Genomic DNA, 24,826 nt, shown 5'->3' on the forward strand with positions numbered 1-24,826 from the left:
GGTGGGATTCTACCTGTGAGCCTCAACTCCCTTTGCAGCACCAAGAGACAGGTTTCTGCTCACCAGACCACTGCAGACATGTCCTTTACCATGAGAAGGACTCCTCTAGAAGGACCTTCTCTGTCCCACTGCCTATGATGGGAGTCATGCCCCAGCCTTGGACTCCAACCCCAGAGCACACAGACTATATGTTAAAGGTATGCATTACAGCTTCTCTCCCCCCCACACACCCCCCTGAGAGTGCAGATGCCATCAGGTGTGGACCTTGCCAGCTCAGCCCCGGGTGCTCAGCTGCAGGCAGGCCGGGCAGGCCTCAGCTCAGGGGCCGAGCCCCACGCTGCTGTGCCCAGGCAACAGGCAGGGCACCCACACAGAGGGGGAGATGCCCTTGAGGTATCAGATATCACTCACTGAAATTACATTTCTACAGTATTTCTTCTCTGAATCTCAGGGATGCCTAAGAGATTTCTCCTTGAGCCAGAAAACTCCAGAAAAAAAATATTTGTTTGTTCCCTAGATGGCAAACCCCATTCCTGGGAACAAGGAACAGCAAGTTGAGAGCTCACAAAGCGCATGACAGAGTATGGAGCACTTGTCACTTCCTCCCCAACCCAAAAGCTGCGAATGCTGTCTTACTCTGGCACAGCCCAATTTCATCACTTAGGATTTCACAAGAAAGCACGTAACTAGCAAAGGAAGGCATGCTCCTCGCCACCTTCAAGTTTTATTGAAACTAACACATAACACACAAATGGAGTGGGAGCTGTTCTACCGCACTTCGCTATCTCATATACGTTTACAGAACCTGAGCATGTAGCAATTTTATACTCAAATATTCTGTGTACTCTCATCTTAATTCATAACACTCAAAACAAATACTTTCTTGTACTTTTAGTGACATAAGAATAGGTTCCATCCATCCAAAACCAGACTCATTTGCAACATTTTCTCCTTCTCTCCCATCAACACAGTATTTCCAAAAGGCGTTGATTTTCTGAGTGCACAGTTCTCTTGCAGCTGCAGGACATTAATGAGGGACACAAGCTCTAGGTTTTCTCTGTATTCTCCAGATTCCCTTCTGCTCTCCCCAAGTACCTTATGTCACATGATTCAGGCTCTTCTCTAGGAAAAAAAAGCTCTCTTGTTTCCATGCTCATTATTTACTCATAATCTTTTACTGGCACCAAACAAAGAGAGTCAGTTTTACTGCTAATTTTTACACCAGGGACAATTATTCACTACAAACTACGTTAAGGCAGTGGACCTACTTCATGGAACTCAGGTACCCAGGGCTATGACTGATCTGGGCTGGCAAGAAAACCTCAACGATAACCCTGGGCTGCCAGCTCATCTCCTGCCAGGCATCTCAAAAGCAGCACAAGATGTCTGCAACAAGAAGACAGACTTATAAAAGCTCATACACAAATTGCTGAACACTGAAATAAAATGCTGGGTATAATTAAGCAGAACACTTTGTCTAACTCATGTACACAGACCTCACCTCTGGAAAAAATAAGCATACCTATTTGCCAATAATCCACTTACAGCTGAGTGGTATCCTTTCCATCCCAAGTACCACTGCAGTATGTTAGCCATTCTTCAATTGCTCTGTTCTCTGCATGTGACATTAAGACATTGAAACAAGTTTTCAGGCACTCACTGGAACACCCCAAAAAACAAACAGCAGTCCTTTGTAAGGTGCTGCTCATCCACACTGCTTTAAGATTTGTTTTTGGAAGGGTCAATACCTTCCTCCAGCAGCTGTTCTGTGACAAGGGTTTCAATGGTTCACATTAAACATGCAACTTGAAGTACCTTCATACATTATTGGTGCTTCCTTATAACCCAAACAGTATGTTTGTAGCACCTCAGGGGATAAGCCCTTGGACTGACATGTCTTCTCACCCCATCAATGCACAAGTGAAACCAAGAAGGGGAGAATATGAAATCACCCAGCACAATAGAGGGAAGACAGACAACACCCAGAGCTGGCTGTTTCAGTGTCAGGTGCCGATTGCAACTCAGCTCAACTACAGACTGCTTAATAAGGCACTTGTTCAGAGAAGCAGGGAAAATCAGGTAGCACAAGCCAAAGAACTACAGGATGTGGTTTTTCTCCACTAGTAACAGGCTTGTCTTTTCTAGGACCATTCAGAGTCAAGTGACCTGCTGAGTAACAGCTGTAAGACAAAAATCATATGTATTTGATTTAAACTCCAACCAACGGGAACCAGGTTTCCAACCAAAGAAAGATATTTTCAGATAAAACCCACATTAATGGGGAGATCAAACTGTATCCCTGGGTTTAAGATTTTATACTTCATACCTTATTAATGTCTTCCCACATTCACTTATTACTCTATTTGCAGCAGGACAAAAGGGAAGAGCTTTTACTCTAGACTAAATCTATAAACATGAAAATAAAAACCATGAAAATAATGTATAGCAACATATATACAGAGTGATACCTCATCTAGTTTTCAGATTAAAATAGCATAAAATGAGGACACAGTTTCCATTCTTAAAACACTACCAAAGTCTTAAAAAAGTGGTATCCAGGTAATTTTTAAAGATAGTAATCACAGTAGATGAGTCAAGGGAATCTTAAAAAGGCCATCCTTTTTAAAAGCCATATAAATTTTTTTATAAAGGACCCCCCCCTTTTTTTTTTTAATTATACATATTGAAATATATTTACTCCTTGAACAAACAACATGAAAACCCAGGAAAAAAATCCCAGTAGACTCCGATTCCAGGAGAAAAAATGAGGACAACTTAATGGCAGAAAGTGAGATGGGGAGAGGGAAACAGTCACCATTTGTTTGCCGAGTTATCAAAAATCTGCATCCAGAGTGAAGACATTGTCCACTGTTTCTGCCATAACAGCAAAACGTTGATATTCCGAAACCCGTTTCTCAAAGAAATTTGTTTTTCCTTCCAGAGAAATATTCTCCATGAAATCAAAAGGATTTTCTGCATGAAAGACCTGGGGAAGGGAAACATGATCATATGGGTGATTCTGACAGGGTAACAATGCTTTAAAAAAACCCCAACAAACAAAGCAGTCAAAACCTTTCAAACTAGATCATCCCCTGCTGCAATATGCTGTAGAATCAATGGACACCCCTCTAAGCAAATTCAGCACTGTCGCTCCCCAGAAGTTTGGTCCGTGGTGAAGTTCACCTGCTCAAGGTGCTTATTATCCTTTGAGGACTGCAGCACTTGGGCACAGCCCAAGTTTCCAATTACAAACCTGCAGAGCAGATGAAGGGAAACAATGGCCTAAATTGTTCTCGCTTTCTGAAATAGTAAAGCATATATATCAATGCTGTGGTTTCAGCTGTCACTCACAGAAAGTGCAAATGCTAAATATGACCTGCTCTCAGGCACATTAGGAGAGTGATTTTCGCTGACAGCTTTCCTGGGCTGTCCTGGCAGGCCAGCATTTTGGGCAACTGCACCTCTTACCTTTGAGAACCCGAGCTCCATTAGTAACCGGTCTGCGACAAATTCAATGTATCGTTTCATCAAAGTGCAATTCATTCCAATCAGACCCACAGGTAATGCCTCTGTTAGAAACTCCTAAAAGTTAAATACAGATGACATTTAGAGAAATGAAATTTAAGAAGGGGAAAGGAGAGAAGACACCTGTGTTTCACAGTAACACAATTTTGTGATACTCCAGGCTGCCAAGGCAGTTGTCTGAATAAATAACTTGTATCACTAAACTCAGGAAGGGTCTTCTGTTTTCAGTAGTTGTTTCTATCTTCCTTTATTTTTATCATGCTTTTCTGGAAAGCACAAGAATTTCTATTGCTGCCCCTCTTATCTGCCTTTCCCACTATAAGATCCCAAGCTTCAGTGTAAGCTTGAACTCCAAATTCAATAAAACCCACAGCCCATACTAGTGGGAACAGGAATAGGTCCATAAATCTTTTTTCCCTTGGCTTCCAGCCATTACAGAATGACAGATCAGAGAGCACAGGGATACATATGAGTGTTGGACTCAGCTATGTATATGTTTAGGCACCAATGCAATACCTGCCAGTGTTGTGAGGCAAAGCTGGGACTTTCACCACCATCACAGTAGTTAGATGACAATAGAAAAGTTGTAAACTACAATCCTGCCAAACAGAAGTGCAGAAACTTGTAGTTGCTGATGGGTAGCACTTCATGTCAAAGAACCTGACAGCAACCTCAGAAAAAGCCAGAGCCCAGCATGGTACACATGGCCAGAACAGACCCTGTCTTCTCCTGAGGACAAGCAGGGGTGTGTATACAGCTGGGAGAGACAAAGATCCTGAGGGAAATAAGTAAATAAACTCTTCTCTAACAGACAGTTGCAGTTGGACTAGATGACTGTTATGGGTCCTTTCCAATTGGAAGTATTCTATTTAATAGTAAATATACAGCCTATCCTCCTTTCTATCATTAAGCTGCCAGCTTCAGCTTCTCCCAGTTCCTTGACAATTGAATCAGAAAGTTTCTGACTCTTATTGTCATCATTAAGGAAGATTAAAAGGATGGTACACTGCATTAGGGATCCAGGCCTGAGCCACATATCAAATACAGAATCGCAAAAGTTAGAAGTGAATTAGTTTATTTTTGCACCTAAGGCTGGTCCTCTGCTGCCCCTGATGCTGTCACAGCCAGGCATACCTGCTCAATTTCAACAGCATTAGTGATGATCTCACGGACCCGCTCTTCTGATGGTCTGTTCACTAAATAATGGAACATTAGACAAGCAAAATCACAGTGTAGACCCTGAAGCAAAAGAGAACAATGAAAAAAAACAGTCAGTTTTTCCCTCCTCCACATAGTTTGCTCTTACTTTGAGGCAGCCTCATTCAGGTTGAAGCTTCCAAGTCTCCTGCTTCTTTGACAGTCTTAATGTTACTACGTGTAGTGGACACTTTTAGTTTACAGACCAGTTAGTAACATCTGAAGTCCAACACATGCCACCTATGCTAAAATAACACTCAGCACACATTGTTCTCCAGTAAATATTTTTGAGAGCTGCTCTACTGTGAGGGATGCTACACAGAGTGCTGCTGGCTGTGTCCTACCCTCCCATCAGAGATGCTTTTGCAGAAAGACTTCTACATCAAGAACTGCAAAACTACCTGCCAGTCAACACAGACTTTTTACGTGCTCTCTGCTTCAAGATAAGTGTACAGAAATACGTGGTTTAAGTTCTTTGCTTCTCCTCACACCACTTTCAGAAAGGATGATTCAGATTAGTCACCAAACCCAAGATTAACAAGTGCAGTTACTATGAGGAATTTGCTATGGCTACTGTGCCCCAAGTCAACCCACCTTCACATTTCACCCAGCTATCCCACACAGAGCCAAATAAATCATGTTAATTCCCCAGATTTTCAGAAAAGCCTCCAGCAAGGATAAGAACACTTCAGGAGATGAGCAATTCATCACAGTCTGAGGAGGGTTAACAGGCAGCTGATTCAAGGGGTGCCTCAGTTTCTGTTTCAACTTGCCTGGCTACAGCTTGAGCCCCTGGCTTCAGCCATACCCACCACTGCTAGACGAGAGCACTGTGGTACCATCTCTCCTCTCAACAGCAAGGTGATTAGAGGCTATTAGCATCATGAGGGCAAATCTGGAGTGAAACCAGTCAGAAGCATTTGGCAGACTATGGTCTACCAGACAATCCAGTGCTTTTGTTAACAAGGCTCAAAACAAAACCAAGTAGTAAAAAATTTTTCAGAAAGGCTACAAAATCCTTGTGCTTCAGCTCATGAAACAGCCCTGAAACAACATCATTTGGGAAATAACTCTCCCTTTAGGGACAGCAATAGCTGCCTGCTGCAGGGCTGCCCATGGTCTTGTCCAGGGCATGATCACCAGCAGGATGCAGAATGTGTCTGGCTTCCCACCTGAACCAGTGTGCTCCACTGACTGGTGCTTTTAGCAGCTTTGCACCTTTAAGAATCATAGATGCACCAGCTCCAAGAAGAGCCTGGGAACAAAGGCTGCAGCTCAAAAAAACATGTTGAGCATTAACCATTTATCTGTTCAGGTGCATCAGAAAAACAGTTTGTGTAGTTTTCCATTGTGGATTTTTTTTTACTGCCACTGCTTTTGTAACAGCATTTCCTGGTTTACAATGCAGGTGCTGTGTGCACCCAGCCTTAACCCTTCCTAACAGCTCTGCAGTTGGAATTATGCCAACAGAGCTCAAGACAAACTCAGTCTTTTGCTGCTCAACTCTGCAGAGAAGTACAGTTACATTGCTGTGTAGAGGAACTTACATCTCATTCACCTGACAGTCATCCTTTTAACAAACAAATACTTCCTCACTCAAATGGATCAGTTTGCGATGACTCACAGAAACGGAAGACAAAAGAAAGGCTGGAGAACTGTTTGGTTTTACTTACTGGTTATATCACTTTCTTCAAAAGTGTCTTTTAAATTAAAGGCATCTTGTAAGATTCCTCCTATCAAATCGGTTTATCTAATCCATGGAAATTACTTCCATTATGATAAAGCTCTTCATTGTTTTGGACCAACTCTGGGAAGTCAAAACCACTAGCATGTTTATACTGCATACAAAACTGGTCTTTCTGCTTTTTCAGTGCTGACAGTGCCCTAAGTTGTGCAGTGCCTTAAAGACAGGTCCCAACCGTCAGCAACTGCTGCCAACTGGCAGGCAGTGGTGCAGGAAGCAGTGAAAAGAAAGGGCACTGGTCAGCACCTGGCCTGCCACCTGTTCAGTGTGCTGACATGCAGCCCCTCAGACACATCACATCCTAATCTAAGCAGCACTCCCCTCTAATGCAGACATGTAGCTGCCTCCTCCCAGGAGATCCTCAGGCTGTGAAGTAACACAAGAACATGGAGAGGAATGATACCAGGCCACAGATGGAGCAAGCTGTCTGCAAGCTATGGGACCCACAGCTAGGGGCAAATGGGGAGTGGTACAAGGAGGCTGCTTGAGCCTGACTGAAGCAGTTAAGGCAGAGCAAGGCCAGGAGTCACATCCTGTCCCAAGTAAGCTTCCAATGCAGCTGAGGGCCATGCAATTCCACACCAGTCCTTGAGCAGCCAGGCCTCTGCCTCCCTTCACAGCACAGGAAAACAAAGAAACCCTTCAATCCAAAAAGTCCACCTTTTTGATCATACAGTGCATTGAGTTATTGCGAATATTTATGTTTACTCCCTTTGAAAACAGGTATTTCTGCTGAGGGACATAGCAGCACCTAGGCTTTAAATTAATTAGTAACTCCTAGCTAGAGGTTTGCTTCTTTTCCCTTTTAAAAATATTCTGGGAATAGCCTGCTCCTTAGCAGGACTCCAGTCTTCCTACATGCCAGCAGTTGCAGCTCCTCTGCCAGGCTGCAGAAGCAGGGCCGGGCACTTGCTCTAGGGAAATGAAGTCTCTTGTCTGTGCTGCCTAGGAGGTGAGGCTAGAGCAGGTGCAGGCAGGTAACTGCAGGAGAAGCTCTAGGGAGCAGGGCTGCAGTTACCTGGCAGGTATCCAGGACCTACCAGGACCTTTCCTGAAAAGCCCTGCTGCTGGCTAACAGAGAATATACTCAGTCTTCCACCACCTCCTTGGTCTCCAGTACTATCAGCATTAAAAAGGCTCCATCTCAGGAACAGCCTGTTCTAGTGGGAGGTGTCCCTGTCCATGCAGGGAAGTTGGAACTTGATGATCTTTAAGGTCCCTTACAACTCCAAACATTCTGTGATTCTGTGATATGCAGAAATGCAGCCCCTATTCATTACTGGATTCTGTTTCCCTGGTTCCCACCCAAACACTGCCTTCTGCTCTCTTCATACTCCCTTCAGCCTGCCCTGTGAAAAGAGGTGGGCTGCTCTGGTAAGACTATGGGATCTTTATGAATATGATTCTTCCTTTCCCCATGAAAGTCCCTTTTCTTCCCAGACAGTATGTAGGACATGATACATTACCTCATCTCTGCTAATAAGCTCATTGGAGAAAGTCAGTCCAGGCATCAGGCCCCTCTTCTTCAACCAAAATATAGCAGCAAAAGAACCCGAAAAGAAGATGCCTTCAACAGCAGCAAAGGCAACCACTCTCTCACCTGTTTAACATTAACACATTTTCAGTTAGACACAAAATAGTGTATTGTTTGACAGCAAGATACACCATGTGCATCAGACAGAGGCTGAAGTGGAGCAATTCCATTTGCAGCACCAGGTGCTGTCTCTGACCACATCTTTCAGCAGATCCCAAAGCATACAGGGTCTACACATGCAGCAGCACTTAACCACAGGCAACCCCAGCAGAACTGAAGAACCAGGGCACCCACTGAAACTGTCACAGGCCAGAAGGGAAAGAACATAATTGTCCAAAGGGACCAAGACCTAAGCACTCCTTCATCTCTTACTGCTAAAAGGCAGGAAAATGGTTGTGTAACTAAGAGAAAAAAAAAAAAAAACTGAGAGAAGAGCTGAGCTCCTATAAATTAAGAAAAAAACACTACACCTTAATTTCTGTTTGTTGAGAATCTACATAAACCCACATTCTTACAAGAAGAACACAGAACATAAATTCATCAAGACACAAATAACTATTTCTATTAGCCCACGTGTCATTGCACTTTTCATCCAAGGAAAGAACAACATTGCTGGTCCCAGTTCTCCCTGCTCCCTACAGGAATGTTTTTCTTCAGACTATAAAACCATCTGACTGCTTGGTGAAGACATGTCATTCAATGTACTCTATTTTAAAAACCTTCACAAGATCCTTGGGTATATTCTAACATGAATAGCTTCTGGATTAAGTGCTGGTGCCTTTTCCCAGTGAGAACTGCACAGGATTTTGTTTAAAAAATAAAATAACCCCAAAACAGCCAATGTCCCACTTCTGCGAGATGCAAATGCCATCTGCTGGCTCATCTGAAGAAATTCAAGTCAGGAAAATAGCATGAAGAGCAACACAGACTTAAAAGTATCACAGAACTTACTAAGGAAAATAATTTGTCTAGTAACACTAAAAATCTCCTAGGTTACTTCTAGAAGGGAGTGGAGGCCTGCTGCTCCTACAATGTAGCTTGAATGAAGCACAAGACCAACTATCAGTATCTTTTTTACCACATTCCACCTGACTAGCTATCAAACACGTGAGTTCAACTGAAACAAAAATTGCCCACCAGCAACACCCCATAACATGATCACAGGTTGTCCACAGAACAGACACAGCATAAGAAATCAACCAAAGCTGCAGAGATGTGGTTGCAGGGCAGGTCCCCAATCTTGGAAGAAACACCAAGCAAAAAAACCAGCCACTTTCATATACTGTATCTCATAATCCCTAAACTGTAAAGATCTGGGCCTTCCAAATGTTCTAAACTTGGGAAGTTTTCTCAATAAGATGAAAAAGTAGAAGAGTAGAAATGTACTTTACAAAAATGTGGATAGGATGCATGAAATTTGGGGGCAGGGGGATGGGTGGGAGGGTTGCTTTTTCAGTTAGGGAACCTCCTGATACCTGCCACATGCCATCCTGCTGGGAGCCAAATGAAGGAGATGAAGAAGGGACTCCACACACAGCAAGCAAAGCCAGACTGGAGAGGCAGCAGGATGCTCAAGGACAGGAGAATCTACAGCTACAGAAAGAACCCCACTCAAACAAGAGTGGTGAACAACAGATGCTGCAAAAGAATGATATTCAGATGTATTTTGTTCATCTGGCTGAATGTCTCCATCTCCTACACTTTCTCTAAGTATAGAGGATGTGTAGTTTAGAAAATTCAACAGAGTCTGCCCATTATTAATTTTAGCTACCACACATCCTTCAGTCAACATCATAGGCTGAGTGCCGAACATGGGAAAGGATGCCCTGCACCACACAGATGGAAGCTGAGCCAGCGTCCCAGCTCTAAAATGAGATGCAGAAACTAGAAACCTAGTCCCAACAGCAAAACAGAAACACTAGAGACAGATCATTCTCGAATCTTTTTTGTCCAGGCTCATCTGTGCTGTTGCAAAAAATGGTTAAATCATAAAAATTTGTCCATATATGAACATGAACACAGAAAAAGCCCAGACTTGCAAGATTTCAGCTGCCCAGTTCTCAAAACTGGAGTACAAAATAAGAGCCAACTGGAAGAAATATTCAGAACTCATAGAAAACAAGGTCTACAAGCAAATGTTGAAGGAACTAGAGTTGTTCAGTATAAAGACAAAAAAAGACAGAGACACATGCTTTTCATAACGTGTTTCTTCTGTGCATTGCCATTACTATACAATTAATTTACTTGTAGTTCTTTAGTTAAACCAGAGACCCTGAAGCCACTGGATCACCCGTGAAGAATTTTGTCTCATGTTCCAGGAATGCAGCAGAGGATTAGTTTGTGACATGTGCAACAAAACCAAGTTTTTAAGAAGCTACATACCAAAAGTAGATTCTTTGTCTTCAACCCACTTTAAAGCCCAGTCTGCTTTCTTCTTGACACACGGCATTGTTTCAATAGCATTAAATAAGAAATCCCTAAAGGAAAACAAACAAACAAACAAACAAAAAACAAAGAGAAAACATCAACATAATAATAAGTGAGTTACATAAACCTGCCTTGGTTGTCCCTCCTGGTTCCACCAGACAGAAGAACCCATAACACTAGGCTCTCAACTCACCCAAGTAAGAGACTGTTACCACCCCAAAAGGGTGATGATCTCTGATGACAAGGGCACAGGGAGATAAATCCAAGGTCTCAGAGAAGGTGAGCTGTAGTGATGGGAGGTGAACTCAAACATCCCATCCTAGGAGTGTCCACTCACCAGACCACGCTGCCTCTCAGATTTCAATCCAGATGGCAGCCACTTCATAGCCATTGAGCTAAACCTCATCTTGCCCAACTCCACAAAAGGAACGGGGCCACTTCCTATGAGCACAGACTCTGTTCCCGTGCTAAACACCTGAAAGGAAACCTTGCAGCCCTTCCACTGTCACTATACAGGATGCTACGGTGGGAAACCAAGTTCTGTCTGACCATCACCATGGTGGAGTCTCTGAGGGAAAGTGCTTCTGTTCAAATGTATTGCCATTTGGACTAGGAAGTTTTCCAGACTTCCTGCAATCAGAGGTTTATACAAACATTAACTTACCTCCTGACACTCCCACACAAGTCTGTTGGTCAGTAATACTTCACTCCATGTTGGGAGTCAGGCATGCAGGCCTTGAAAGCTTTAAGGAACCATGCCCAACTTCCCCAGATGCTGCTGCCCAACAACGGTGTCACTGGACTAGGAGATACATTTCCCACAGGTCTGTAACATATCCAGAAGTTTACCTTTTCTCAGGATCTTTGATGTATGTGTCTATGAGCAAGCTGTACATCTCTGAGTGAACGTTCTCAATGAGAATCTGAAAGCCATAGAAACAACGAGCTTCTGGGATCTGCACCTCCTGACTGAAACGTGCCACCTACCAAAATCAGAAAGCATGGCAATGAGTACAGTAAAATTAGTCCTGCATTACAGTACTCTAACTACTTTATGAGAGAGACATAGATATTGATCACAGAGAAAGGATGGGAGCAGTTCACAGAGATGTCAACAGGACATGTCAGAAGAACATGCAGGATAGAGAGCTGCGGTGAAATGTGAGGGCACACGCACACAGGAGAAGAACAGCACAATATTGTGACAGTAAACACTTCAAAGTGTACAAAGCCTCTGACTTCTTGTTCATCATGAAAAAAAAATATCAGAAAGACATGTTCATGCAATATTTGCATGTATACTATGGCATATCAACAATGATACCAACATTCAAGATCCAAAGTGGACATCTGCAGTCCGATACCACTGATAACTTGTGATGAGACATTCTGCAGTCCAGAATTGATTTCAGCAAAAAGATTTCCCCACCTTTTTATCAGCACCCACCTGCCCTAAAAGATTCTATCATGCCTTTCAGTGAGAGCAAAATGGATTTTATCAAAATGTAGATGCCTCCTCCCTGGAAGTGCTCAAGGCCAGGCTGGATGTGGCTTTGAGCAATCTGGTCGAGTAGGAGGAGTCCCTGCTCATGGCAGAAGGCTGGAACTAGATGATCTTCAACGTCCCTTCCAACCCAAGCCATTCTATGATAAAATGAAGAATACAGAGCATGACACAATCCCACCCTACTTCTCATCTAACACAAGTATGGGAAGAAGTGTGTGAGTCCATTAATCCATTGAGAAATGAGGATCACCACAGCCGGGCAGAAGGCTGAGCTTAACAAATGTGTCTAAGAGTTATGTGATTTGGAGTCTTGCTGACCACAATTGATCCAATTTAACTCAGACACTGGCCTCAGCAGAACAAGCTGCTTTTTCCCCTTGGCAAAGGTGAGATGATGGGAAGAAAAATAGTATGCATTTAATAAACTTAGCCATTCATGTGAGAAAAAAAACCATAACACTAAATGAAAAGCCAGTAAGCCCATAAGATGAGTAAGTATATAAGCTCTCCTTAAAGCTTTCTCACCAGGTTTTCATTTACTATTCCATCACTGGCTGCAAAAAATGCCAGAACATGAGAGAGAAAGTATTTTTCATCTGCTTTCAGCTTGTTCCAGTGAGGAAGGTCCTTTGACAAATCAACCTAATGAAAAGAAAAATTAAACATGTTAATGCCCTTTGAGTTTGTCATTCTGCAAGAACAGAAGCAGCCTAGTCAGGTGACTGAGGCAGAATTTTGGCATATGCTCTCAAGTCTTTACATGTAGAGAATTTAAATACATGTGACTGTAAAAGACAACAGACATACTTCAGTATTGCTGCCTCCCTCTGCAACAGTAACATCATGTTTGCTTTACAGTTTATGTTTTTGTAATTTGGAATAAAAATCAGCACCCACTGAATTATGAATAATTTGTATTTTGAAAAGTGTAAGTGTCTTCTTGTCATAAGTATGAACATGTATCAATAAGCAGAGCTCCCTCTGAGACACTTAAACTCTCCTTGAGAAGTGCTGATACACCAGGAAACCTATACCCAGGTGTGCAAAAAACGAGGACTTTTGCCTTTGGCAGGTGTTCAGCCTCCATCCTGCCAAAGAATGGCACAGGGCAAGCACTGTGCAACTGCTCTCATCTACTAAGCTAAATTCTAGCCATGGTAGAAAACCACAGCATCCCTCCCACAGGCCTTTCTTGATTGTTTGCTTGGAGGCATTTCTGAACCACAGCAGCAGTTAAGTAGGGCCAGATGTGAAAAACACAGAGGCCTAAAAACTGGTATGTGTGTATATATGTGATATACACATATACATACACAACCAGTCTTACAGTTAACACTCCAGTTCCTCTGGAAACACACCGGCAGACACTAAGTCAGTGTAAGAAGGAACCAGCAATATGGTAAAAGAGCAATGCTGATCAGGCAGAGTTTAAATGTTTTTTCTTCAACAGCTTAAATCAACCTCTACTGCAACAGGGCAGCCAAGCCAGACAAGCAATGAAATAACACTTCTACAAACAGCTGCTCCTCACCATCCCAGGATGCTGTCTGGCCTATTCAGAGCCTGCCAGTGCATTCAGCTCACTCCTCTGCAATTGCAGATCACTGCTCACAAACAAGTAAAGGCTGCAGAAGTTCTGAGTTGGAACAACCAGGTCAGCTGACAGGTAATCTCTCCAGATTAGTGCAGTGTTCAGAAGCCTCCACTGCTACAAGTGCAGTGAGCTGAGTACTGTGTAGGTCTGGCTAAGCAGAAACCTTGCTTGTATTATAACACAGGGCAAGCATCTAACCAGGGCAATCAGGAGTCCATTAGAAACAATTTTTAGCAAGTGTCCCTGATAATCACCATCTTTCTGGAAAATAAACAGGCACCTAATATTAAAGAACAGCATTTACATGAAATTGCCCAGAACACCCTACAGGGGCAAGCAGGTAGTTACAGGTACAGAGACCATAGCAGGGTAGGAGCTACCTGACCACAAATCAGCTCCCTCTATAACCAGAGAAGCACCCTGGGATACAATTGCACCTAAACCAAACACCTAAAGAAGCTCCCGTGAATGGCTTTGAGGAAGCAGCTTTCATTCCACTGTCTACAAAGGGGGTCCTGCTGTTGTGCAGGCACCTCACGTTTGATGCAATTAACTCTAACCCTTACAACAGAGAAGCCAGGAGCAGAGCTAGGAAGGAAGCACCAGGACACCAATCCGAGCACCAGGACTCACCTCTTCTGCTGTCCAAAAGGAGGCCTGAGCCTGTTTATACATCTTCCATATGTCTGGGTACTGAATGGGGAAGATGACGAACCGGCGGGGATTTTTTCTGAGAAGAGGCTCCTCGTCAGGATCCAAGCCATTCTCAGCAGCACTTGGAGCAGAGCTCTGAAGGTAAAGCACAAGCCTGGTTAATGTCATTGTTACTTACTCCACTTCTTCCCCATACCCCAAAGGTGCAGTTCAAAAGCCACCCGTGTCACGCACTCACCCGCCCCCCTTGGGTAGACACATCGCCCATCCCTGGGGTACGTGTCCCCTCGCCCTCCATCCGTGTTCCCGCTGCTGCCGCGGCAGCGCTCCTTTGGGTTTCCCGCTGGGTTTGCCGGTGCCAGGCAGCGCCCGACGCCTGCGTGCCGAGCGGACCCGAGCCGAGCGGAGCCGAGCGGAGCGGAGCCGAGCGGAGCCGAGCAGAGCCGAGCAGAGCAGAGCAGAGCCGAGCGCCCTTCTGCAGCGCGGGAGACCCCGGCCACCGCACCGCCGCACCTGGGGACACCGCACGCTGCCGCCACCCGCAGCTGGCACAGCCCCGCCCGGCTGGCTGCCCAGCTCACCTCCAGGTCAGTTGCTTTGCACTGAGACACTTGGGCCTGGATGGACTTTCTGAAAAAAACCCCATGAGATCACAGCAACTAATCCCATGTGCCACAGCAAGTCTCTGCAGGGACTTCATGTATGCTATCCTGTGGTGAGCAGAAGGCAGCCAGCCTGCCAGTGCTGGTCTGGAGGCTCTCCCTCAAGTGCTGATGTGCAGCTCAAGTGCCTCTCTTTCCAGCAGCAGGAAAAGCCCAGCCTGGAGCCACCCAACCCCAGCCTGCTGCCCCTGTGAAGGCTCCTGGGGAATGCCGTGCACAGCTCCTCCTCAGGGAGCTGCCAGGTGGCCACTGTGGGGACAGCTGAAATCTAGGAGATGGGACAGTGAAGAGCAGCCCTGAGAGGGCACTCCATCAGCTGAGCCTTCACCTCACCTCCAGCTGGGAACCCTGGGATCACCAGCAGACAGCACCCCTGCCAGGCACACCACCGAGCACCTCCTGAAGACAACCATTGTGAAGAGCTGTCAGGACATCAAGATGCAACCCCTCCAGAAGGGCTGGTGACTCACACTCATCAAAAGCTCAGCCAGTAGGACACCTGTCTGGGTCCAACCGAGATCCCGCTGACTCTACTGTAGAGGGTAACGAAGCACAGGCAGTATACAAGGCATTCTATGGAACACAGGAGGGAAGGGAGCAAAAGGTTTTGAATACCATTGCTTCTACAGTCCTGGGACATGCCAAAGTCCTTTCCCTACCCAGTCTGCTTGTAACAATTCACGTAACAAAAAGTAATCAACTTAAATTTGGAAAATACCCCCAAGCAAATTATTCTACTCACATTTAAAAAACAAACAACAAGCAAATAAATGTGTACATTGCATAGCTGGTATATGCACCACAGATTCCCAAAGAAAACACATCAGGAAGCACATTCTGGGTCACAATTTTACCACTTTATTGCATTTTTAAGTATTACTCAATTACATGAGACAAATTGCCCAGTACCACCTAGCAGAGTCTCTGCTGAAAGCCACGAGAGCACAAGACCTTTTGTATTTCCCAGGACACAGAGACAATTCCAGTAATCTACTGGAAGTGCCACAGGGGCCCAGCGGGGACAGCACCTCTCAGCACACACCTCAGCACCTGCCATGCAGCTAGCACCTCTATCTGCTTCTGCACCAACCATCGTTCTTGAAAAAGGAAACACTGCAAAAGCCTTCCTCGTTAGCCCAGCGTTTTCCTGAGCAAAAAACCCTTCCATCTGCCTGGGGACTATCCCCAAGTATTTATTTCAGCTTAACGAGGTGGACTAGCAGCCACTAACCCCAGCCTTGATGTTCCTGAGCCATTCAAAACCCAGCATGCAGGGCCCATAATGCAGGGAAAGAATTTGAAAAATACTTCTGGTGTACAGAGGTGAAGCAGAGCACAGAAAAGCAAAATTCCAGTACGGCAGCAAAACCAGAGACCAAGAGACCAACACTGAGCCAAGAAGAACTGACATTTCTCCAAAGGCCTTTAACAACTGCCATGCCACAGACCAGAGGGAGAGGGATCGATGCCCCCAAAATACTGTCAGTGCACAGTGAGAGAGAAAGGCAAGAGAAGAAGAAAAGGCCCATGAAGCAGTGTGTAAGCTCTGGAGAGCCCTGACAACAGGAAAGCAGAAGGATGGCTTCTAGGAGCCAAAGACTCAGAGCAATGGCATGACCCTGAGCAGGACCATCACACAGAATCGGAAAACTACACAAGTTTTTTTTTTAAACTGGTGGGGTTTTTTAATTTTAAAAAAGGGTCAGTCAACATAGACTATACCATACTTAAAATCAGGGGGGTTGAGTGGAGTTTAACAGGCAGGCTCCATTTCCAAGCTGGCAGGAAGGCAGCTCCTGGCTACTAGACAGTAATTTCCCTCGATTTTGGTTTCCATTAATACTTCTTACTTAGCCTGTTTGGTAAGGCAGTACATGTCTTGGTACAACTCTGCTGCAAATTCAAGCAAGATCCTTCTCTAATTGAATTTCAGATCTGTGGCACGTTCTGATCACTGCCGAGGCTTCAGAGCAGCCACCACTTTGCCCTGAAGGAGCACATATTCCCAGCTCTGCCTTCCTGGCCTCGGGCAGCACTGGCAGGGAGCTAGAGAAGGTAACAGTTACAAGGCCAAGAGACCTTGCTTTGAGTCTGCACCCCCGATCCTGTCCTTAACCCTATGATGATGCATAAAACAGCCAACGCTCACCGTAATAATGAAGAGCATCCAGTTTATAATGCAAACATGCTATTTTCTGTTCGGACAACATCAGCCAAATACATGGAAGAGCTGAAGCTGCTCTTGCTCTAGCAGGATCAGCCAGCCCAGGACTACATTCAGCTGAGTATCACCAAGGAGAGACACAACACAACTTCTGTGAGCAACCTGTGCCAGCATTTGACCACCTTCACAAATTATTTGTTACGTATAAATTGAGCCTCCTGTGTTTCAGTGTGTGTCAAATGCCTCTGGTCCCAGCAAGGGACACCACTGGGAGAAGCCTGGCTCCACCTGCTTTATTCTCTCTTATCAGGTATTTAACACACACTGATGAGATCCCCTGGAGCCTTCTCTTCTCCAGGCTAAACAGCCCAACACTCATGGCCTCCCTTCCTATGGCAGATGCTCCACTCTCTTAATCATGTGTCACTGCTAGATACACTCCAGTACCTCATATCCCACTTATTCTGCAACTGCTACAGACACTCTTACGATGATTACAATAAACCCAATGGACTGCCTAGTGGCACTGAACTTTGCATCAATTTCAAATTCAGCAAATTAGGAAATAATTAACATACACCTGTACAGCCATCACCCCAATAGCTGTTGGGCTATGTGTGCAATCATCTCGGTTATTTGCCCTCTATCAGCTGTAACCAGGGAAAAAGCTAAGGGTGCTGGCAGAGCCAGCACTGTGATGTGACATGGTCCTCATGGTATGTGACCATGAGCCCTTCTGTATCCTTGTGAGAGACTGCACAAGCATCCCACGAGCTTCCAAAGGCTTCAGGCCAGCCCCGGGCTGTGCAGGCCATGCTCATGGAGAGGCTGGGAAGATCACCAGGAGACAGATTCTGCCACACAGGGCCCGAGGAGCACAAGGCCCTGCACACCGAGGGGACGCACAGCACCACTGCCTGCCTCTGACACACCAGCAAGCACCTCTTCATCGCGGGCACCGTGTGCTGCTCACGGATGGAAGCAGTCTTTTAGGCTTGCGTTTAACACAGCACATCCCAGTTTTGGAAACGTGAGTACTGCTGAAACACTTCTGGGAAGATGACACAGGCTTCTCTGCCGTTCTGATCCCTTACCTCTGCACACCTCAGCCTGGCCTTGCAGGGTCATACTGGGGAGAACCCCGAAGGGCGTGCAGTTGCATCCCTGGCGCAGACTGCCCTGGTCCACAGGGACCGGGGAGCCAGGACCACCTGGCGTGTGTGTCTGCAGGGCAGCCCGGGGCAGAAAGGAGAAGCTCTGCCTTCCAGTTCCCAGAAGGGCACAGCTCCGCCAGCCCGCCGGGCCTGGCCGAGACCGGGCTCTGAAGCCCCAGCCAAGTGTATTTACGCACCACACGAACCAGATCAGTGCTCCCCGCGGCCACCGAGCCCAAAGGTTATGTCCCTCCGCAGCCCGGGCGGGGCGGAGGGCGAGGGCGGCCCCGTGCCCTTCCCAGCCGCCGCCACGGAGCCGTCCCTGCAGACAGACGCGCAGGGCGGGCGGGGGCAGCCGGGGCGGCCGGGACCCTCCACGGCAGGAGCAGAGCGAGGCCCGGCGCAGCGAGGCTGCGGGCGGCGGCAGCTGCCGGCACCGGGAGGCACAGGAGGCCGCTGCGCTCGGCGGGAGCCGGCGGCTCGGGCAGGGCCCAGCCAGGTCGGTGCCTGCAAGGCTGGGGACGCGAAAGCGGCGGGCAGGGCGGGCAGGGCTGCGGGGAGGGCTCCGGGCAGGGCTCCGGGCAGGGCTCCGGGCAGGGCTGCGGGCAGGGCGGGCAGGGCTCCGGGCAGGGCTGCGCCACCGGCCGCGCCGCCTCCCGGAGACGCCCGCACGGCCACGGCAGCTCTCGCCGGGGCGGACGGGACCCCCCGCCGGGCGCTGCGCACCCCGACACCCGCCGCGGGGCCCCGGCCTTACCCGCTGCGGCCCAGCCGCCTCCTGCAGGGCCGCCTTCCCCCGCCGCTCGCCCATGGCTGGCGGCGACCGGGCCCGGGCGGGCGGAGGCAGCTGAAGGGGAACGGCCGCGGCCGCCCCTCCTCTCCGGGGCGGGCGCACAGCGGCCCCGCGGCTGCGGCCTGGGGGCGGGCCCGACTCCGAGCTACGGGCCGGGGGAGGCCCCGGGGCGGCGGGAGCAGGGGAAGGCGCTGCGGGCAGCGGTGCGGGCAGGTCTGCGCCGGCCGGCCCTGCCCTGCCCGGCCCGGCCCTCCGGCCGCTGCTGCCAGAGCGGAGGCGGAGAGCTGCGGGCGGGGAGAGCGTGGTTTGCAGCGGGGGGGTCTGAGCGTGTAAGGAAAAAAACCCAACCCAGCAACAGAAAAAAACCCCAGCGACCCCCCACTAGAAGAAGACCCTCGATGAGCCGCTGAAAGACGCTAATGGGAGATGAACACGTGGAGGGAGTTAACTTCCTCTGTCGAGGAATGGGTGCAGGGGAAGGCAGCGGGAGCTGTCACTGAGGCAGAAGCTGAAGCGTCCGTGATGGGGTACAAGTGGGCACTCTGTACAAGAAGCAGCAACCTACTTAAGAAAAAAAAATAATCTTTTAATACATCCTAAGCTAGTACAGACCTCAGAACACCCTCCAGTAATTAACAGATACACATAGTGGTGTTTCTGGGAGGTGCTTTCAGGGGCCAGTGAGTGCGGACACCGCGAGTCAAAGTATTACGGATGTATTTCTGTCACTTCTTGCAAGCAGAGATACTTCACCCAGAGCTGGGAACCGTCAAGAGTTCAGTGGTTTCCTTCCTCATCCCAAAGCTGGCCACACCCTTGGGCCCCTTTGCCGTAGACCTGTGGGTCATTTACCAAATAGTCCACAGGGAAAAGAGAAGAAAAACCTCACCAATGTATATGGCCTGGCTTGTCGTGACAGAAATCCAAAAACAAACACCAGAGAGTGAGAAGAAGAAGTTAATGAGCACCAAAACAGTCAGGCAGCTCGCAAGTTTGAGCCACACTTCTCTGGGTCAAGAGAACTGCTTTGGAGCCTAGGGCAGCTCCTTGAGAAAGAGGACATGGAGGCTTGGTGTTCCTCAGTGGAGATGAGTTGATGGACACTGTGCACCATCCCGGCAACTGCTGTCCAGTGCTCTCCAGTCCAAATGCTGGTCAAACATCCCCAACCACCCTGCAACCATGAAAGGTACATAGTGCATAGGCTGGGACTTCGAGGAAGTGTGGTATCCTTTTCCAGAAAGGTAACCTTTGGTTTTGTTAGTTCTCTGACAATAAGAATTTCAGATTTGTTTTTTTTAAAGGCACCTGGCCACCAGAGAGTGACTGAGACCTCCCCTCTCCCCATTTTCCAAGCATGAGAAGCAGGAGCTAGGCCAGCTGGGCACCTCCAGACCATACCTGCCTCTGCCTCCTGATGCTTTTTTGTCTTGAGAGAGGAGCTCAAGCCTCACCAGGACAGCAGCCAAGGAAAGTTCAATGGCAAGATCTGTGTAGCACAGGTGACAGTGCTGGTTCTAAGCACAAAAACAACTTTGGTTTTCTGACACAGAATTTTCTGAGGAGCAGAAACACATACCCAAGTAGCACGTTACTAAACAGTGCACCAGAAACACACAACAGTAAATGAGGAAAGGTGGTTTTACACTATCTGCTGTTACCTAACTTCTGTTCTGAGTCAGCCTCTGAGTCTAATTACCTAGAGATACCATACAAGTTGCTTAATAGTCACATCCAACAACAGCTCCACTCGTTGGCCTACTGAGTACCAGGGATTCCAGTTTTTTGTCCAGAGCAAATTATTGGAGGAACACTGATGTATAACAAACCAAACTGACCCATTAACACAGAGAAATTATATTGGTGTGTGCAACACAAACTGTATTAATGGTTTCACAGAGTCACAGAATGCTGGGAGGATGGTGTTCAAGGAGATGTATGAGTTTCTGGGCAAACAACCAAGCAGCAAAACTCAAGCACACTAATCATATAAAATAACATTGACCTGCCTATCAGTTGTCTTAGCCCCCTAACCTGACTATCCTGACTGCTGCTTTAAAATTCCTCAAATAAGGGATGGTCCTGCTGAGTATTTGACAAGGTTTTAAAACTACCACAAACTAATTAGCAACAGAAAGGAGTTCAAGTATTTGAGGTCAACTTCTTGAAGTCACACCTGCCTTTTTACAGATGTACAGCAAACATCTACTTACATGGTAACTAAAGATTAATATACAAAGGAAAAATACTGCAAAGTAAATGTACAAGGATTAAGAAAACAGCAGTTGCCTGTCCTTGTACTTCCACAAAAATGCACCAACATCTGTTAGGTGTTTTATATAAATTACTTTCATCACATACATGACACTGAAATACAGAAAAGCACTTGTGGAACTGTAGTTTACAAGCAGAATAAACATCCATATGAAATACAGCATTACGCACAACTTTGCAAGAGTGCAGATTCCTCCAGTGTACCCACGGTGTCTTATTTAGAACGAGCTCCTCAGCAGGTGGTGGCAGCTGTTCTCATTCCTTAGCTCTTCCCAGTGGTGTGACAGCCTTCCTGCACCAGTCCCCACAGCCCCTCACCTGTGCCCACTCACAACGAACATGCACGACAGGAGCTGTGGAAGTGTTTCTGCATGGGGAGGGACCCTGATCCACAGGATCACATCCACTACCACATCCTGAAACCATGGTGGCACTTCCCAGAGGTGTGGGACACCCTGCAGCACAGAGGGGAGCAGAACCACAGCAAGGCAGCACACCAGAACAGGCATTCCCAGAGTGTGGCCCATGGCTTCACACCACCTCTCTTGCTCTGCTAATTGCAATGCAGGTGCAGCAGCAGCACACACCTTTAGTAGACCTGTGGACAAACCCAGATCTTGCAGGCTTACCAGCAGAGCTTTGCATTCCCAAAGCTTGCACTGTCCAGCAGAGCAATTTTGATCTATTCAAAGAGCCTGTCCACATCCCTCTTTGGAAATACACGAATAGAAACAATCCGGAAGTTCACACTGTGTTTAGTAGTTCTGAAGTAGTAAAAGCAGTAAGAAAATGTAATCTATACCATTGATGACAACTTTTGGGGCAAAGTACCCTTTCATGGCAAGGCAAAGAAAGTTACTGACACAAAGCAAGACCCAAAATTTTAGCTACCAAGGCATCCAAAATGCAGTCATCACAGCTCAGACTGTAATACCTCTTCCCTCCTTCCCCCAAAAGCTACTACTTATTTTGGGAGTACTTAGCTGCCTTTTAAAAGTGCGTTATACATATAATTTTTACATGAAGAATGCCATTTCAGGTAAATTGAATAATTTTCATTTAGAAATTCAAGTGAAATTTGCTGTTCACTGTAGGAAAATCAATTTGTGAATAATTTCAGTGTGTCCAAAAACAACTACTGTCTTACAAGCATCCTTGCAGAGAATCCTTACCAAAGGTTGTGGCAGCGACCTATTGTCCAGTAGGCTTGCATTATTATGGTATTCAAACATCAGATGTGTTAGCTGCTGTTGTCTCTGCACAAGAGATACTGAAAAGTTTCACCATTATGGAATAAAGTCCTGAAACAACTGGGAGCAACCAACTGCTTTTTTATACTAAATGGTACCTTACTAGAAGAGTAACTTTTGGTGATATAATGACAAACAATGCCATCATTAAGAAAACCATGGGGAAAGGGAAAAAATTTAAAGACTCTCAGGCCTGCGTTTCAAGCAAGATATAGTTATCCTCTGAAAGACAACTCTGCAGAAAATCCTTAAAATATATATTAAAAAAATTAAAAGCCTCCCGTGCTTCTCAGTTCAGCAGATCTGCTCAGTGGTGATATTCAAATATCTGCAAATTAAAAGGACAAAAACAATTTCCAACTAGGAAAGGATCCATCAGTGCTCCTGCTGATGCTAGGAAGTCCTGCCAGGCAACGACTACTCTGTGACATAAACCAGATTCCAGTTGTGAAACCTGTTTGTGTCCTCCCAACACAGACCATGTGGGAACTTCCAGCACTGCGAGTTCAAGATAGTCACCGAAACTTTGGCATGACCAACTTATCTACACATTTCAGTTGCGTGTGAACATTCAGATCCTGCAATTAGCAAATGCCATGCACACTAAAATCCAGTTAATACAGACTTGCAGAATTTTCTATTTGATTTTGGCAGACGTTATTAAAAAGGCAAATGAAAGAGGTACAGAAAGAAGGTCAAATCATACAGAGTTTGAAGAGAGAAAGGGAATCCAAGCTACTAAGCTAGGTGTCTGCAGTTTGCCCTAGAGAGGAAGCCAGAAAAATCCAAGTGCCAATGAAGCATTGAGTACAGACAAAAAAAGCTCAGAATGGCATTTACAGGCTCACACACAGAGACGTAATCCACAGGCTAGGAGGACACTATAACATGGGTGTTTAAAGAGCAGTAAGCTTCTTTCAAGTAAGCTTCCGAGGAGGCTACTGGTAACCTACTGAACAATCTTTCATGTGGTGTTAACGAATGACAAAGAGATGTGCTAACTAGGGCTCCCTGCCAGCAGCAGAAGCGCCAGGAGGCGGCTGGTGGTGACCGGGGAGCTGCAGCCCCTGCACACCAGCTCCTGAGGAACAGCTCATGCTCTGCTCTCCAGGCACTTCCCTTTGGATGCACGTGTGGAGGCAAACTTTGGAAAAACAGCATACAGCGTCTGCATACAATTGAGCAAATTATACAAAGACAAATGTAGGTTGAGAGATTAGGAAAAACTTCCTTCCCTCTGCCTCCCTGAATGACTGCTGCTGTACAAGAAGGGGACTGATTTCAGTTTAAAAATCTGCCAGTTTACAGCTTTTTCTCTGCAATTTATCCAGTGACGCCAATTACTAACTTGAAGCAAAAAAAAGTTACTCCCAAACTAAGCAGATGGGAAAGGCCACTTGATGACAAGTGCATACAACTTTTCACTTCTGAAACACTATCAAAGCTGGAGCAAGTCATTTACAGTCTGCGTTGGATACCACTAGCTAAGGAACAGAAACCAATGCTGGTATTTACCCATGGAAGTTAGCACTAAGGTGTCAGTTTTCCCTAGATTCAGAATAGCAACTAGTCTAGTAGTTGGTTATAACATTTTATTAGTAGCTACCTTTATCTCCTGTTTCAGCAGTTATGAACAGCTAAAGATTTAGACTATTAAAAAATGTAAACATTACAGAATTTTCCTTTAGCTAGTTTCTCTACCACATCTTAAAAATGAACTAACAGAAGGGCTTAAGTCAAAGGGAGATGAGGTGTATGATTTTAATAAACATTTTTCTTATTAAAATCTTGATATAGTTTAAATATACCATACAGAGGAAAAAAAGCTATTTATAAAGCTACATACACATTTCAAGTCAATGACGACAGCATATATCATTCTAGATTCCCTCTCCACTTATCAGAATGCCTTGTGTGTGTATATATGGTGAGCTACTGTGAGTTATCTGCATAATTTTTGTCTAGCTATACATTACAGGACTTAAAAAATGTTTAAACTATATACAGAAATATATATACATATAACATATATTTATATGTTATACATACACATACACTTATATACATATACACACAATACATATATATATATACACACAGTATTTTACATTTTTATATGGCCCTGCATCCAAGGGCCTTGGATACTTTTTAATACATGAAGTCTCAAAAAGCTTTGTGAGGGAGGGAGGTTTTCCACAGACTGTAGATCTGATGCCTATTCTAAACAGTTTATTTTGTTTCTTTCTACTAACTTTACACATTTCAGTTAGAGGCATTTTTGGAAATGGAAATAATTACACCAGTTAGAAATTCAGGCATAAGGTATAAGCTGCTCTGTACCTTTGTA

General features: G+C 45.9%; 1 protein-coding gene across 1 annotated transcript; it reads right to left on the reverse strand.

The window, feature by feature from the left end:
• Window positions 1-705: 705 nt before the first annotated feature.
• RRM2B (ribonucleotide reductase regulatory TP53 inducible subunit M2B) lies at window positions 706-19,035 on the reverse strand. Its single transcript, XM_051612231.1, has 9 exons — window positions 18,920-19,035; window positions 14,162-14,317; window positions 12,460-12,576; window positions 11,277-11,410; window positions 10,383-10,477; window positions 7,933-8,066; window positions 4,660-4,764; window positions 3,469-3,582; window positions 706-2,986 (listed from the first exon to the last, which is right to left on the reverse strand). Exons 1-9 carry the CDS (start codon window positions 18,971-18,973, stop codon window positions 2,834-2,836), a joined length of 1,062 nt encoding a protein of 353 aa, XP_051468191.1. The 5' UTR covers window positions 18,974-19,035; the 3' UTR covers window positions 706-2,833.
• Between the last annotated feature and the right edge of the window lie 5,791 nt (window positions 19,036-24,826).

This window comes from Apus apus, chromosome 2, assembly GCF_020740795.1.
Source record: "Apus apus isolate bApuApu2 chromosome 2, bApuApu2.pri.cur, whole genome shotgun sequence".
Taxonomy (NCBI): domain Eukaryota; kingdom Metazoa; phylum Chordata; class Aves; order Apodiformes; family Apodidae; genus Apus; species Apus apus.